At 39.2% G+C, this 15,607-nt stretch overlaps 1 protein-coding gene across 1 annotated transcript in view; it reads left to right on the plus strand.

Annotated features, from left to right (window-relative positions):
- Positions 1–209: 209 nt before the first annotated feature.
- The window catches only part of LOC145402082 (ubiquitin-like protein 3), a 118,432-nt gene continuing 103,034 nt past the window's right edge, over positions 210–15,607 (plus strand). The window contains exon 1 of the mRNA XM_080274190.1: positions 210–469. Coding sequence (XP_080130316.1) covers positions 440–469 — 30 coding nt within the window. The 5' untranslated portion in view covers positions 210–439. The remainder of the gene's footprint in view (positions 470–15,607) is intronic.

Here is a 15,607-nt window from a genome sequence, read left to right on the forward strand (position 1 = left end):
TCCCGCATAAAGACTAATCACACCACCTCTCCATTAACCACACCCTATAGCTCGTTAGCCACAGCCCACAGCCTCATTCATTTAGGGTGAGAGAGGAGGAGCGAGGGCGAGGAGCGAGCTGTGGCGTTGTGTCCCCAGATGGTGGTTTTGTGCGCAGGTCTGTCGGCCATCTTGAACTCTGTGTAGCTTTGTCAGTGGTGGAAGGAGGAGGTTATCAGTCCAGCTTGGCTCATAATACCACTTTCATGGCTTTGGCTGGCTCAGGATTACAGTGCTCGGCGTGGCTAACATCTTCATTATACCTTAGTGAACCCGTGATGTAAATTGGGATATTATGTGAGAAAGTGTCCAACATTAAGTGATTTGGGAAGAGGACTCGGGGGCAGCCCACCTGGATTTTTTGGGCCAAATATTCAGTCTCCATTTTTGCTGTGGAAAAATGGGCTCCAGGAATATACCCAGTGATAAGGTAGGTTGATTTCCGCCTCGATTTGTGTGATACTTAAATTCCTTGTCTGTTTAAAAGGATGGACTTTAAATTTCATGAATTCTTTTGTTTACCTTACGTCAGAAAAGAGTAGCTTACATATGGATTAATTTATTTGGGGGTTTATTGACACAGGGAATTCTGTAAGAAGTCTTCTTTCGCACAGTCACAAATGGGATCTTATCTTCACTGTTTGGTGTTTTTATCGCAGATTAATCAGTGATTTCTTATCTCGTCTTATCTCTTAAACGTTTAATCAGCTTGACATTAGTTTTTATTGTCATTATCATTAACATGTATTTGTATGTATGACCATTGATTTTATCGTGGGTTGAAAGTTAGCAGAATCAGTTATTTACTTCGGTGTTTAGTGTGGTACACATCGATTATCGTCTTACACAAAGTGCTCAGTTGAATTCTTTGTTTCTATTTTCATGACATTTGCAATACATTGTGCCTTATTATTATTATTTTTTTTTTTTTTAACCATTGAATGCCTTATTGATCTGCTTAGTCTAGCTGTACATTTTGTTCAAATAAACACGTGACTACTGCACGATTCTGAATTGCAAATGTAATTAGATTAAAAGTATGGTAGGCTACATTACTACTTCATGGTAGTTACCAGATTTGAGCTAAAATATGTGAACAGACTGAGTGTAAGCTGGTATTTACTGTAGCCCTAAGTTTCTTTCATTTTAAGGTTTCCCTTCTGGCCTGATGTTCAAAAGTAGATTAATAGCCTACTATGAAAAAAAATCAGGCTTATTACTTGAAGTACGGTATTTTAACTTCTTGCATGTTCTTTGTGTATCTATTAAAATACATTTTCTTTTTACTTGATGTAGTGCTGCCTACTCCTTCCTTAGCCTTTATGATTCTTTTTCTGTGCCTGTGCTCCTCTCTTCCTATTTCTCCCATCTTTCCTGTCACTTCTTATTGCTTTTCTTTCCTTTACAGGTGGCTTTACATTGAGTGACAAGCCTAATGGTTTCCTGTAAGCCAAGAAACCATTTACAACGCTGGGTGGTAACCATATAACCAAACCATACGTGCTCCCTACGTGTCAACAAGTGGGTTAGTGGAGGGTTAGTGCCCCTCCCCGTAAAACAACTAACTCAAAGTCAAATGGCTACCCCTTATGGGATTATGGCGTCTGGCAGTAGATAGATAGATAGATTTAAACCTAGGCCCATTATGATCCTAAGATCACTATGATTGGAGCATAATATCAGGAATTGTAATTGTTTAAAACTAGCTTAAGATCCTATAATTTTAACCCAGTGATACTTGCATTAGCCTAATCACTTTTCAGATAGTTACCTTAACTGGGCAGTGTAACTGAACATAGTTTTATTACATCAGTTGAAGTACATAAAGATTTTTCAAAGAGAGGAGAACTTAGGTAGATGGGCAGTCACATGATTGTATCCTCATAGGCTGTGATATGTCTATAACCAGAATTACTCTAGACGATTCACAATAGTGGACTGTACATAAGATTCAGTTAAAGTAGCTACATAAACAAAAGGTGGACAACAATTGTGTGATTGCCTTGGTAGCAGTGGAATTGTTAATGAATATTATTAGCATCATATTTCAGTATTAGCCCTCTTCATTACAGGTATCTGTATCAGTCTGTATCTATCTTTCCATATACTGTACGGTGCCATATATAGTATACACAGGTATATATATATATATATATATATATATATATATATATATATATATATATATATGTGTGTGTGTGTGTGTGTGTGTGTGTGTGTGTGTGTGAAAAATGTTAAGATAAATTGAACATTCTAGTCCTTATAAGCCATAATATACACGAAATTCACGATATGATTAAATATTTAAACCATATACCCTAGTTTGAGAGAGGATATTATTAAGAGACTGAAAGTGTAACTCAAGGTAGTATCAGTTATCTGTACATACGAAGAAGGTAGCTTATTTTACGAATAAGACATAAGCAGAAACAAGTATTTTTCAGGACAAACTGTCATACAATCTGAAACATGTAAGCCCACGCAAATTACGTACGGTAATTTCTTCGAGGTACCTCAGGCAGAAATACCCATTTCTGAACGTATTGGTCAGATAGGCAACCAGTAAGCTTAAATATCATGTGTAATTGGAAATACTGGTAGTAGCCTATATACAGTATACATTGTCAAGATAACTTGCTAAGATATAGCCTATATCGGTACTTTTTCCGGATAAACAGGTAGCTAGCATATAGCTTTTATTGTACTTGTCACATGATTGATTGTTAGTAAAATAGACTTAAATGCGTATTGCAAGATGAACGTAGCTAAATAGGACTAAAGTTTGATAGCTACTCGGTACCTACCGTACCCACGGGTACGGTACACATTTGAGGATAAATTGTTTGCATTTGAAAATTACGACAGATGCGACCGGTACCGTACTTGAGATTCGTGTTGATAGGCTGATGTATTATGAAAATATTATGTTTCGGGAGCCTGAAATAGCCTTTAGAAATGGGTAGGACAAAAAAAGCTGTGGCTAACAAAATTGTTTTACTTCTGGTTGCTTGCAGTAGTGTAGTTAGTTTGAAGAAAGACAGGAAAGAAAAGGATACTCACAGGAATTGAAGTTGCATAAGGACGTGGACGTACTAGTTGTGGGGGTCGGGGGGGGGCGCCCCTCCAGGACTAGGAAAATTAGTTTTTCAGGATAAAAGCTGATATTTCAGGGCAGATTCTTGTGATGGTGTACGACACTGGTACCTTTGAAAGGAATTATGGTTAAAGCTATTCAGATCCATGCATGAGAGTAAAATTATTTCACTTTTCGTTTTTTTTTTTTCTAATACGGTACGTATTCATTACTCACTATCAGCTTTCATTTGAAGTCAGTTTTGAGCGTGAGATGTTAAGCATATTAATTACACAAATTATTTTTTATAGTTATTATTTGGAGATCAGGGCAACTTGGATCATTTTCAGGGCAAACCCCTCCTGCCTCGTAGTGAAATGCCTTCCCGTACGAGGCCCGGAATAGTAAGAGTTTGTGCATAATGGGCACGATATATTTAGGCAGTTTTTCCGTGATACTGTACTGTTTGAAGTTGTGTATTTTCATTAATTATTTTCTACAGCGTGTTTAGGCTTGTGTACTGTATTATGACAATAATAATTTCACTAGATTTAGACTTTGTGACTGATGAATTGTTGATAGGTATTAATACCATTAGGCTACTGTGATCTGATGTGGTTTATTTAGTGCATACCTGGCCGAAGTACCGAAGTTCATGTTACGTATGGTATATTCTACGAAATTTGACGTAAAAAGCAGTAGTCCCATCCTACTGAACATAAAGTACCGGTATCAGAGGAACAGCCAGTGTTAATGACTGACATGCTTGAGTTTAAGTATTGCTTTGATTTATTAATGAGCATGAAGCATATATATATATATATATATATATATATATATATATATATATATACACACACACACACACACACACACGGTAGGCTATACACAATATATATAAAGTAGCTATGTTGGTATTTGTCAGAGTTTGTCAAATGAGCCTACGGGTTTCCAAATTTTATTAGTTCATCTAATATGTATGACACCAGTATAATTCCACTTGTGTAAATGTATCGTCAGATAATGTGTGAACCAAAAGATGAAAAAAAAAAAAAATGCCAGTTGGTACCGGTAGCTATTCAACTTGCTGAACAGCATAGGTTATGACTAAACTTGACGTTGACTGTTTACTGGTTGATTTTGTAGGCAGAACCTTTGATTTCGGGGGATTTTGGAAGGGAGAACCTTGTGATTTCGTCTTTTTTTTTTATGAAAAAAAAAAAAAAACGGGATATTTTCAGTGCTGTACCGTAGGCGGTGGAAATGCTAGGTCGGCAACCGTAAACACAGGAGTATAGATATATCAGCATGACTACGGCAGAGTAGTGCTTTCGCTAATTGTCGATAGTTTATAGACCAGCGCAAAAGAAGTTTCTGCAGTGCTTGGCCGGGAAGATGAGCCAAAGAAATCCAGGCTGCGCATATTAAATTAAGCTGTTGATTTAGGCAAAAAAATACTGCTGTCACATCTGTAACGAAAGAAAGAGCCGTAAAGGTTAGACCACCGTAATTGTTTGTTCAGAAATGTACAGCGTAGCGGGTGAAAAAAAAAAAATACCGTACTGGTACTTTGTTGTGTAATATTTCCTTGTGTGTTGCAAGCAACATTTTTTTTTTTTTTCCGAAGGTGTTCCTTGTGTGAGGAAATGTATAACGAAATTCACACGCTGATACTGTAACCATGTTGGTATTGTTTCGCCCATCACTTTTAACAGGCTCCTTTGTGTCAGTATTGCTAGGATAAGATTTAGCTCTTGGTTGTTGAAGTTTGCGGGTTAGTGAAAATGGGGATGTAAACATATGGGTTGCTTATGACCTCCATGATTCACCTTTGTAAAGACCGGTAGTAGTTCTTGCGCTAGATCAATCATACGCAGTAATTATAGCGCATCATTGTTGAAAATTGCTGGTTAATTAGCGACAAAAGCGGGTGCACGGTAACTTATAAATATAGGGACACATTATGGTCGTCTACCTATTTGTGTAAATAAAAATGGTTGAAATGCGAAAGCTAACACCACATTGTAGCCTAGTTCGATGTATATCGTAAATATGAATGGATTTTTTTTTTTTTTTTTCCATAGTGCCATACATTTTTGCAGTATTTCCGACCTTGTCTTCGCCAGAGAGAGAGAGAGAGAGAGAGAGAGAGAGAGAGAGAGAGAGAGACACACACACACACACACACACACACACACACACACACACACACACACAGAATTTGCATTTGTTAGTAAAGGAAGCGTAGAAGTTGAAAAAATTGCTTACGCAGATAAACCTGAGCTATTTTTTGTTGGGATAAATACGAGCTGGTACCGGAATATGAGAAACGAAAAATCCAGTTACACAGATAATAAGAATGCTGAGAGAGAGCGAGAGAGAGAGAGAGAGAGAGAGAGAGAGTTTAAAATTACAGTATTGATATATGGGTACCATTTGTGAGAATGTGATTAAAAACCAGCTACCGGTAGCAGTGTAAGACAGAAGTATTTCGGAGAGAGAGAGAGAGAGAGAGAGAGAGAGAGAGAGAGAATTTAAAATTATTGATAAATGGGTACCATTTGTGAAAAAAATAATGTGATTAAAAACCAGCTTCCGGTAGCAGTGTAAGATAGAAGTATTTCGGAGAGAGAGAGAGACGCTAGCTTCCGGCGTCGTGAGTCATCTTCGTGAGTCAGTTGCCTAGTGACTCATTTTGCCTGACTATCGACGTTTCTTGACCAGTTCCAGGAGAGAGAGAGAGAGAGAGTTTTATAAGACTACGATTTATGAGTAGGACGCTTAGGCTACGGCGGTGATGGTGGTACCGTACTGATGTAGATAGTGGTGATGGCTAATTGATGGGGTTGTGGTGTTAATGTTAGGCGGATGTGGTAGTGATAATGACAGAGGATGCATGTTAGTGATAATTGTGAAGGTGATGGTGATAATAATTTGTGGTGATAGTGTTAGTAGTTTTTAAGGATAATTCGATACAGTTATAGTCTTAGTGATGATACTGCAGTGATGGGAAAGTGGCAAGTGATGATAGCCAATAACATTTCTGTCTTAAGGCCTAGGCCACCCGATGGACCACACAGTCCGTTCCCAGAGACCCAGCAGCCCTTCCACTTAGAAAGCACCACACAACTGTTGATAGTGATGAAGGCCATTTTGCCTTTATTTATGGAGAAGCTACTCTAGGTTCCAAGAAGTGACATTTAGGCTACCCTACCTTCCCTCTTTACTTTTTTAACACGTGATCTTTAAGCCTACACGCAGCTGCATATGGATTCTCCTTAGTGTGTAAAAAGATACAACTTTCCTTAGGATACCGATACCGGTACCGTATAGGCTACTAACGATGTTCTTATTGCAATAGTATGGTAATCATTCAAAACAAGAAGCGGTGCCAAGGCACAGCAAACCCGTCTCCGGCAGTCATTTTAGTGCTTACCTATAAACGCAACAGGTTATTTAGTCAAAGATGTCACAAAAATTTGGAGTAAATCGGGTGAAAATTGACGATTTTATGCCCACTCGACATTGTAGGCCCGACCCACCTGTTATTGACACTCCTACCGCTAGCTGGGGGGTGACTCCCCTAATGTAATGAGACATGCTGGAGGATGCAGATTTGAAAGAGGCACCTTTAGGTTTTGGTTTCATGTCGATATGACGAATTTGGAAGGCGATATGGCGATACGATTTTTACCCGTCCCCGATTTTTTTTTTTTTTTTTTTTTTACATTTTTTTGGGGGGCCCTACAGCCTGGGCCTTGGCCCAATTTGGCCCAAAATTTAATCAGGTAAACAAAAGGTCTTATCCCATCATCCCTGTAATTTTAGTCAAAATCGCACCAATAGTTTTCGCGTAAAGTTAACAGGGACAGACACAGAAACAAATAGCCAAACGGAGTGAAAACAATACCTGTCGCCGAGCTTCTCCGGGACGGGGACGGGTAACAATTATATTTATGTTCACTTTGTACCGTATGCAGATATCGGCCATCATCGTCATATCTTGAATAGTTACGGTATATTTAGCCTAGTGTATTATTCAGCCTTCAAACAGTTTACGGTACAGAATATTTTTGATGTCATTTGAATTCTTCCTCTGTTTTATTAGTCTTATCTGTACTGGTATCTGGTAGTTTTCTTCAACCTTACACATGATTATTCATTTAATATAAACCATCTCGTGTTTATTCTTTAAGAATAAAGTATTGATAGATACGGTACCTACTGTACATACCGGTAACTGATGCAGTCAGTGCCTACATCCGTATATGGTTCATTAATTTATTAACCTGTTTAGCTTGCATAGCTTCTGTGTTTACCCTTTGTACTTTAACTTGGCCTAAATTTACCGTCTCTTCATCTTCAGTACTGCGCTGTAACAGTAGATTAACACTAGATTTTGATACTAGTAACGAAGTACTATGGAAAGGGAGTGAAGCCGTGACACTGACTTTTTCTGCCCCAAATTGACGTAATAAAAGACTCTGCAAAAGGACGAACACCAAGGTCAAAGTAAAAGAACAGTAGTAGCCTACCTTACCCTATTTGTTGTCTGCATTAATTAAATATGGTATCCTTCCTCTAATCTGGCGTACACTATCTCCCACCACTTAACGCCCTTCCATTGTTATTGGAAAAATGTAAGTAATGGCATTCAAACTATTTTGTGTACTGTATGGGCATTAGCCTACTATTTATAGGTCGAGGGCGTACCGGTACTTATATTATTTAGTTAGGCACGGTACCGTAGCCAGGATACTTTTATGTTGGCTCCCTCGCATTTGAGTAAAGGCACATAGCCTACAGTATCCTTCAGCATACTTCGTCTCAGCTCTCTCACTATATAGGCTGCAGCTTATCAGTGCAAGAGAGTTTTGTATCATTTGACGTTAACCAACGTAAGCTTTAAAAATCTTCACAAGGAGTATATATATAATTGTTACGAAGTGCGTTTATAATTAAAATTAGGCCTTAGGTTGTATTGTGTGCTTGTAGCTTTGCTATGTACTGTTGTTTTAAATTCTGTCGTATAACCTAACTGGCCTGTTTACCTTTAATGCAACCCATCTGCCTTCATGTACGGTAGCTAGCATAGGCAATACGTAAACCCATTGTTCTCTCCACTGTATCCTTTTGTCTCTTTCTTGGTATCCCGTTCTCATTCATTAACCTTTTCGCTATGGTTAATGTTCTGAGAGATTATGTTCAGGCAAGTACCAGGTGATGTGAATTCAGCTAAGATGAATAAACAGTACTCAGATAGACAAACAACCGAATCTCGTGTAGTGTAATCTTTTCTATCGTATTGGTAGGCCTACATCTAGGAATTTTATGCAGGCTGACACCAAAAGATTTAATTTAGCTGTTGGAAATATTGTTAGTCCAAGGATTAATTGTGCTTGGAGTTAGGCTATACGACATCCGGTAGACTGAATTTTTTTTTGTTTTGATGTTTTTTCTTTCGCGCTTCCTGTGCTTTCCCACCCTTAAAATCTTTTCAGGTTCGTTCTCATCGTGTCATATGGAAGTAGTGGATATTCCAGGCCTGTGTTATGAGAGAAACTTTTCCATGCCTTCTTAGTTTTTAATAAGACAACGTTGAAAATCCTTATGCTTTCTTGGTGTGTCTACTATATGGGGATTTCAGTACCGGTACCGTATTTATTTCGAATTCCTGTTATGATTCTCTCTCTCTCTCTCTCTCTCTCTCTCTCTCTCTCTCTCTCTCTCTCTCTCTCTCTCTCTCTCTCTCTCTCTCTCTCTCATGGTATTTATTCGTGTAAGGTTTCATTATTTTTGTTGTAACAGGCTACAAGCTTGCTACCTATATAGGCTATACCTTATAGTGAGTCAGACTGGCAAGCTAATACGGCTGTATTGTGACCGGGTGGCATATAGTGACATTTGGCTGAGCTTCACAACAAGGGGCCGGTGTAGATATTTGACCAGCTCTATAACTTTGTTCTTTGGTAGTATGTTTGCCGTGTTCTTTGGTAGTCTGTTTGCCGAACCGTTGAGTTTGTAGATAGTATGGATGTTACTGAGTGAAGTGAGGTCAGATCGGTGGTTTTATTAGTGCCTGTATCCACATAGGCTAACCACTTTATTTGGCCAGAGACCTCATTGGGGTGAACTTTATTCCAGAATGACGATTATAGCCAGCTGGACTCATCTAGGTTACGTATGGCAACATATTGATTAAGGTTCGCTATTGGTACCCCTTTTTTTAGCTTACCGTATATACTTAGTATGTATATATATATATATATATATATATATATATATATATATATATATATATATATATATTCATCATCCAATCCTACATTGCCCCATGAGGAGCGTAGGAGCCCGGGGCTAGGCAGTTGGTTCCGACATTTAAGATGAGTGACCAGCCTCACTCATCCCTGAGTGGCATTACATGAGCAGTCAACCCCAACCACCCCTTGGATATAAACCTTCACCAGCTCAATCCGACTGGAGTGCAGTAATTACCCACTAAACCACCAGGTGCCAAAATTTGGTTATATGGTTACCACCCAGCTTAATAAATGGTTTCCTGGGGTTCAGGAAACCATTTGGCTTGTCACTCAGTGTAGAGTCACCCACAGGCAGAAGGAAGAGGAAAGAATGAAGGAAAGAAAGATAGAAGAGGGAGCGTAAAGTCACCCGTAGGCAGAAGGACAAGGAAAGAATGAAGGAAAGACAGATGGAGGAGAGGAAAGGGCAGACACCCGACAGCAGCACTCCATCGAGTGAGTGGATGGTGAGCGCCCCCACCTACCACTAATACATACATACATACATACATACATATATATATATATATATATATATATATATATATATATATATATATATATATACACAGTATATATATGTACGGTATATAGGTAGGCCTATCAGATAAGGGTACCTTTATAGCTTTAATGGTTTCGTGGAGAAGAATCGAAAGAAGATGTTTTTGTGATACCTATTAACAATAAAAATGCACCATTGTTTCCATTTACTGTTGCATGTTCTTTGACCTTCCTACCTGCAACAAATGGTCTATTGTTTTCATGTGAATAAAAATGTTTAAACAATCTTAATGAATGTGATTGTATCCCAGATCATAAAATGAACTCTGTGGGCAAATACTGTATGCGGTAGCATGAATAATTTCAAGTTTTATTGGTCCATAAGTTGAAAGTAACTAACTAACGCTGACACCTAGTGCATCTTAATATGTTACAATGCCATATTCTTGGCTTGTCACTGCTTCTATAATGATCCTTTTGGCGTACTCTCCTCATTCTATTTATATACGTTTGCGTTTAGCTTCGTTCATCCACTGGTTTGGCTGGTGTATAGGCTATGCTTGAAAGTAGGTAGGCATACGGTTAAGTCGTTGCATGTAGAGTTTTGCTTAGGTCTCATCCTGAGGTACCTTGTGGGTTTTCGCTATACTGCTTTTACATAACCTGACCTAGAATTGCCCTCTCTCCATCTTCAGAACAGGGTTGTAAAAACAGATTAACACTAAAATGTGGTGGGAAGGATTCAGAGCCCTAGTATCGTCTTTCCTCCAGTGACCTGTGAAGTAAGCTGCAAAAGAACGAAAATCTGGGCCAGGTTAGGGTGAAAAGAGTATAGAACTTAACAGTCTCACGCTCCTTATCACAAGTGTGGATAGATATTCACCAGATTCTTAACCTGTCTGGATTCATGTGAGGTTTGGCATAGGTGAGTTCTGGAGATAGCTTAGGCTAAATGGATTTTTGCATCAGTTCAATGCCATCGTTTTACGGAGATGTTAGAAGACAAGGATGTGGGAAGGAAAGCAGGAAAACATACAAGTAAAGTGTAAGGAAAGGGAGAGGGGAAGAAGATGATAATGTTAATGATGATGATGATCATCATCATTAGCTACTGTAGTTGGTTTTATTATTTTTTTTAAAATTGTGGAACCTTTAGGCTAATAGGCATAATGAAAAAAAAAACTTGAAAACTGGACATTGGAAAGCTACCGTATACTTTGTTTGTGGTGTTTTATAGCCAGACCCTAAAACAAGACAACCACGAGTTTATAGAGCCAGATCTCTCTCCAGTACTGACTCTCTCTCAATCCCCTGACGTCCGTATTACATATATATGTATTTATTCTGGCTCCTATATATTTTTTTACTGATTGATTTGTGTTCTCTTTATTTATATAATTTATTCGTTCTTCCTCCCATTTATTTCTTTATTACTTTCTTTTGCACCTTCTACTTTTTTTAACTTAAAAAGCTTTAGCATTGAAAGGGTTGGTGAAAGCAATAGGTAGCTAGCTACGTAACATTGTAAATTCGGAAAATCCCTGAGACAGAAAAAAATCGTTTGTTGATGGCAAAAATAACACAGAGGACGTCATTTTTATCTGAGTTTGTCAGTCTTAAAATACATGTTAAAATATATATATATAGAAATGTGGCTTACATTCTGACCCGTGGTAAAAATAGCCCTTTTATGAGATTTGTGCTAAAATTAATGTAGCTGGCTGGTATCAATGAACAGGTAAAAATAATCCAGTAATCATGTGGTGCGGTATGTAAAAAAGGTAAAAAAAAATGTGGAGACGACGAATATAAAAAAAAGTTTGGAAAATTTCAGTTCCGAACCAGAATACATATACCGGTACTAGATTAGATGATAGATAGTTGGAGGAAATTTTGTCTCGAACGTCAATTAGGCTACGTTTGTTCTTATTTTAAAATTTAGCTACCGGTACAGGTTGTTATTCCATGTAAACCTGCATTTATCGTAACGCATGAACGTCATTTCAATTCATTCCTCTGTCACTTACATGATGACGTGAAATTTGTGATACATAAATAGCTAGTCGCTTTAGGTTATTGGACTGTCCATTTTCTGGGTAATATGGTATAGCCTAACTTTAGCCTATGTTGTTAGGCTTGGATATGATGATGTTCCGGCAAATACGGGAGGGAAAATAAAATGGTAAGTGATATTGACCTCTTTATTACGATATATTTTTGTTGTACATATATAATGAGATACTACCAGACAATTTTATTCAACGTAAAAGAGATGCCTTGTATGCTGTATCTAACCTAACCTAACCTAACCTAACCTAACCTTTGCGGCAGAAAAAAAAGTCGTGTGGAAATTATGGTACAAAATTATAATAAATACACCTTCCTATTTGACTGTGATACCTGTACAGAGGGTGTGGGCGGAAGGAAGTGTGGTTGGCATCACCTGAACACATTTTTATATATTTTTTGATTTTTTTTTTTTACAATGTTTTTGTGAAGGGAACAGGTTGGAGCGGATATTGGCATTTTTGTTTGTATTATTATTATTTTTTTAGGGGGGAGCTTCTTGTCGGAAATTATGAACTCGTGTGCGTGTGTGTGTGTGTGTGTGTGTGTGTGTGTGTGTGTGTGTGTGTAACGGGTGGGTCTGGGCGTTGTCGGGCTGGGAGGTGAAGAAACTACCTCGGACGTGACAGTTACCCGCCCGACCGTCAGCTGTTGCGGTGAGAGAGAGAGAGACAGACAGACAGACAGAGACAGAGAGAGAGAGAACATTTCCTTATGCCCTTCCACATTAGGCCGCTGTTGTGAGGGAGAGAATATATTATCGGAAGCCCTTTTTGGGGAGAGAGAGAGAGAGAGAGAGAGAGAGAATGCCTGTGCGTGTTCATCCTCCAATCTCCCTCTCTCCTCCTTAGTCCTCCCACTAGGTCTCTCTCTCTCTCTCTCCAGTACAGTCGCCGAGCTACTGCCTGTATTAATTTTGCTGTATTAGTGTTTATTATTATTATCGCTGTTTTCGTCACAATGAGCCCCTTTACTGCGAGACGTTTGACCATATCAGTTTGGATATGCCATTCGGTAGAATAAATAAAATCGACGTAATTCTGCTGACGGGGTGAACGTTTTTTTACCCCTTCATTACGAGAGACCTTCACGTAACTCCTTCTCTGCATTGACACTTCGTTTTTAATGTATTCAGGCAAACTCAAGACGATTTTCTTAAGCTTGAAATACCTGCCACTGAAGCAACTTGATTCTCTTCACTACACTGACGATTTTTCAGATATACCATCAGACCATTTAATTAGCCAGAGGTAGCTGTCATGGAGGCTTGTGTTAGTTCGGAGGTTGTAAAAATGAAATGAAAGACAATGGTAGGGATGAAGGAAGCCATGCTGTCATCTTGGCGGAGATTTGGAGGACACGAATCAGAGGAGAGGAAAATTATAGGTTTGTCGTACCCCTCCCCCTCCCCTCCTCAGGCGGTCTTCTCTTGTGCCATCAGAGTGACAAGACTGCTTGTGTACCCCAGTGCTCAGGGGTAGGGTTGCCACATCACTGATCTACGGTACCGGTATATAAGTTTTAAGGGAGGGCTGCAAAATTTTGGACGTTATAATAACGTGTTATAGCAAGTTCTTAGTTTTACACACACACACACACACACACACACACACACACACACACACACATACTATATATATATATATATATATATATATATATATATATATATATATATATATATATATAATGCTTACAAACATTCAATAAGATTTGAATGAATTAATGAATACATGTCATTGACTATGGATATGTATAATATAGTGCGTTTACTTACTAGTCTGCGAAGAGACTAGTCCTCAGCTGTGTCCCAGCCAGCACTGCTGGTGTCAGTCATATGTAATCTGAGTGGTGGTGGTGAAATCGTTCTCTTACCTTTATAGTAATGAATAACTGTTCAAAAGGTAAGAAAACAAGCAGTTTTCTCAAGCATATCTGTGTCCAATTTTCTCATGAATAGCGACAGGATATGTTGAGGAGGACCTGTATGAAAGTGAAGTCAGCATAACAGGCATAACGGTACCGGTAACAGTTCTCTCGCCCAGACAGCGTGGTTCCTTGTTCGGCTTGTTTATTTCCCGTTCAGTTTTCGACCGTCTGCTGGTCGTGATCCCTAAACTCTTACGGTACACATTTACCTAAAGGAGCATTCGCTACAAAAAAAGAAAGAAAGAAAGAAAGAAAATGGCAATTTCCACTTAATTTCGTATTTCATCATTATGTAAGACATCGAGAGCCGCAATAAAGGAACCAGAGCTGGCCGCAGATTGTACAACCCTGGTGTATGCTGTGTGTGTGTGTGTGTGTGTGTGTGTGTGTGTGTGTGTGTGTGTGTGTGTGTGTGTACACAAGGGGTGAGTGTACCGCCAAGCTCATTGTGCCGTTCTCACGGCTAGGCTACCGTCCTTTCTTCCTTCCTTTACTTCCTCCTTCACACTTCCTTTCCCTCCCTCTTCTACCTTCCTTTTCCTTTCTTCCGTCTTTCTCAGCCTGCCCGTTTCCTCGCTTCCATTTTTCTCAGCTTACCTTTTTCTCATTCTCCTCTTTAATTCCTCTCGCCTCCCATTCCTGCATTCCTCTCTCACACACCCATATATCCTTTCTTCCTTCATTTCATCCCTCCCCTCCATAAACTCCTTCTTCCTGCTCTTATACACTTATTTTTTCATTCCTTCACTCATTCCTTCATTCAGTCATTCACAGTATTACCTTCCCTCCCAACATTTATTGCTACCTTGACTCCTTCCCTTATACCTTCCTCCGTCCTCCTTGCCCCCTTCCTTCTTTCCTTCCCTCCTTTTCACCATTCTTTTCTCCCTTCCTCCCATTCCTCCCTCCCTCCCTCCCTTCCTTCCTTTCTTCCTTCCTTCCTTCCCTCCTTCCTTCCTTCCCTCCCATTTTCTCCTTTGTCTCCATTTCTCTCCTGTCATTTTACTTGCATTATTCAGACAAATGGGAACTAAATTTATATACAGATAAAATTTTTTGTTGATTATGTAAGGAGGGAAGGGGAAGGAAGAGAGAGAGGGAGGAAGGAAGGAAAGGAAAGGATGGATGGAGGAAGGCAGGATTAAGGGAGTGGAGCTGGAGACGAGGAAGAAGGGAGAGAGGGAAGGAAGAGAGGGAAAAAAGAAGTCGGTACGGAATGAAGAAAGGAAATTGTGTGTGTGTGTGTGTGTGTGTGTGAGAGAGAGAGAGAGAGAGAGTCCGAAATAGAGTGAGAAAGAGAACTAGCTCATTCCCTTTATGCCCGTCTAAATTTACGCACTACAAAGGGACAGAGAGAGAGCGGGAAGGAAGAAGGATGGGAGGGAGGAAAGGAGAGAAGGATGACAGAGAATAAGGGAAGGAGAGAGAGGAGGGAGGGAGGGAGGATAGGAAGTTGAGAGCGAGGCACGAAATGAGAGAAGGATGGGGCGGATAACAGATGGAAGGAAGGATGGGAGGGAGGGAGGAGAAGGGAAGAACGAAGTAGTTTGAGGGGGAAAAGGAATGAGTTAAGAATTATGCGTATAAAATGAATTAAACTAGTGAATTACCTTAAGCATGAACGCGTTACAGAATACAGGAATGAACGAAGGAATGGAGAACGTGAAATACTGTTGGATTGAAAAGCTACAGATTATTG

Source organism: Coenobita brevimanus, chromosome 57 (assembly GCF_032717465.1).
Source record: "Coenobita brevimanus isolate Jiangsu-jjx chromosome 57, ASM3271746v2, whole genome shotgun sequence".
Lineage (NCBI taxonomy): Eukaryota > Metazoa > Arthropoda > Malacostraca > Decapoda > Coenobitidae > Coenobita > Coenobita brevimanus.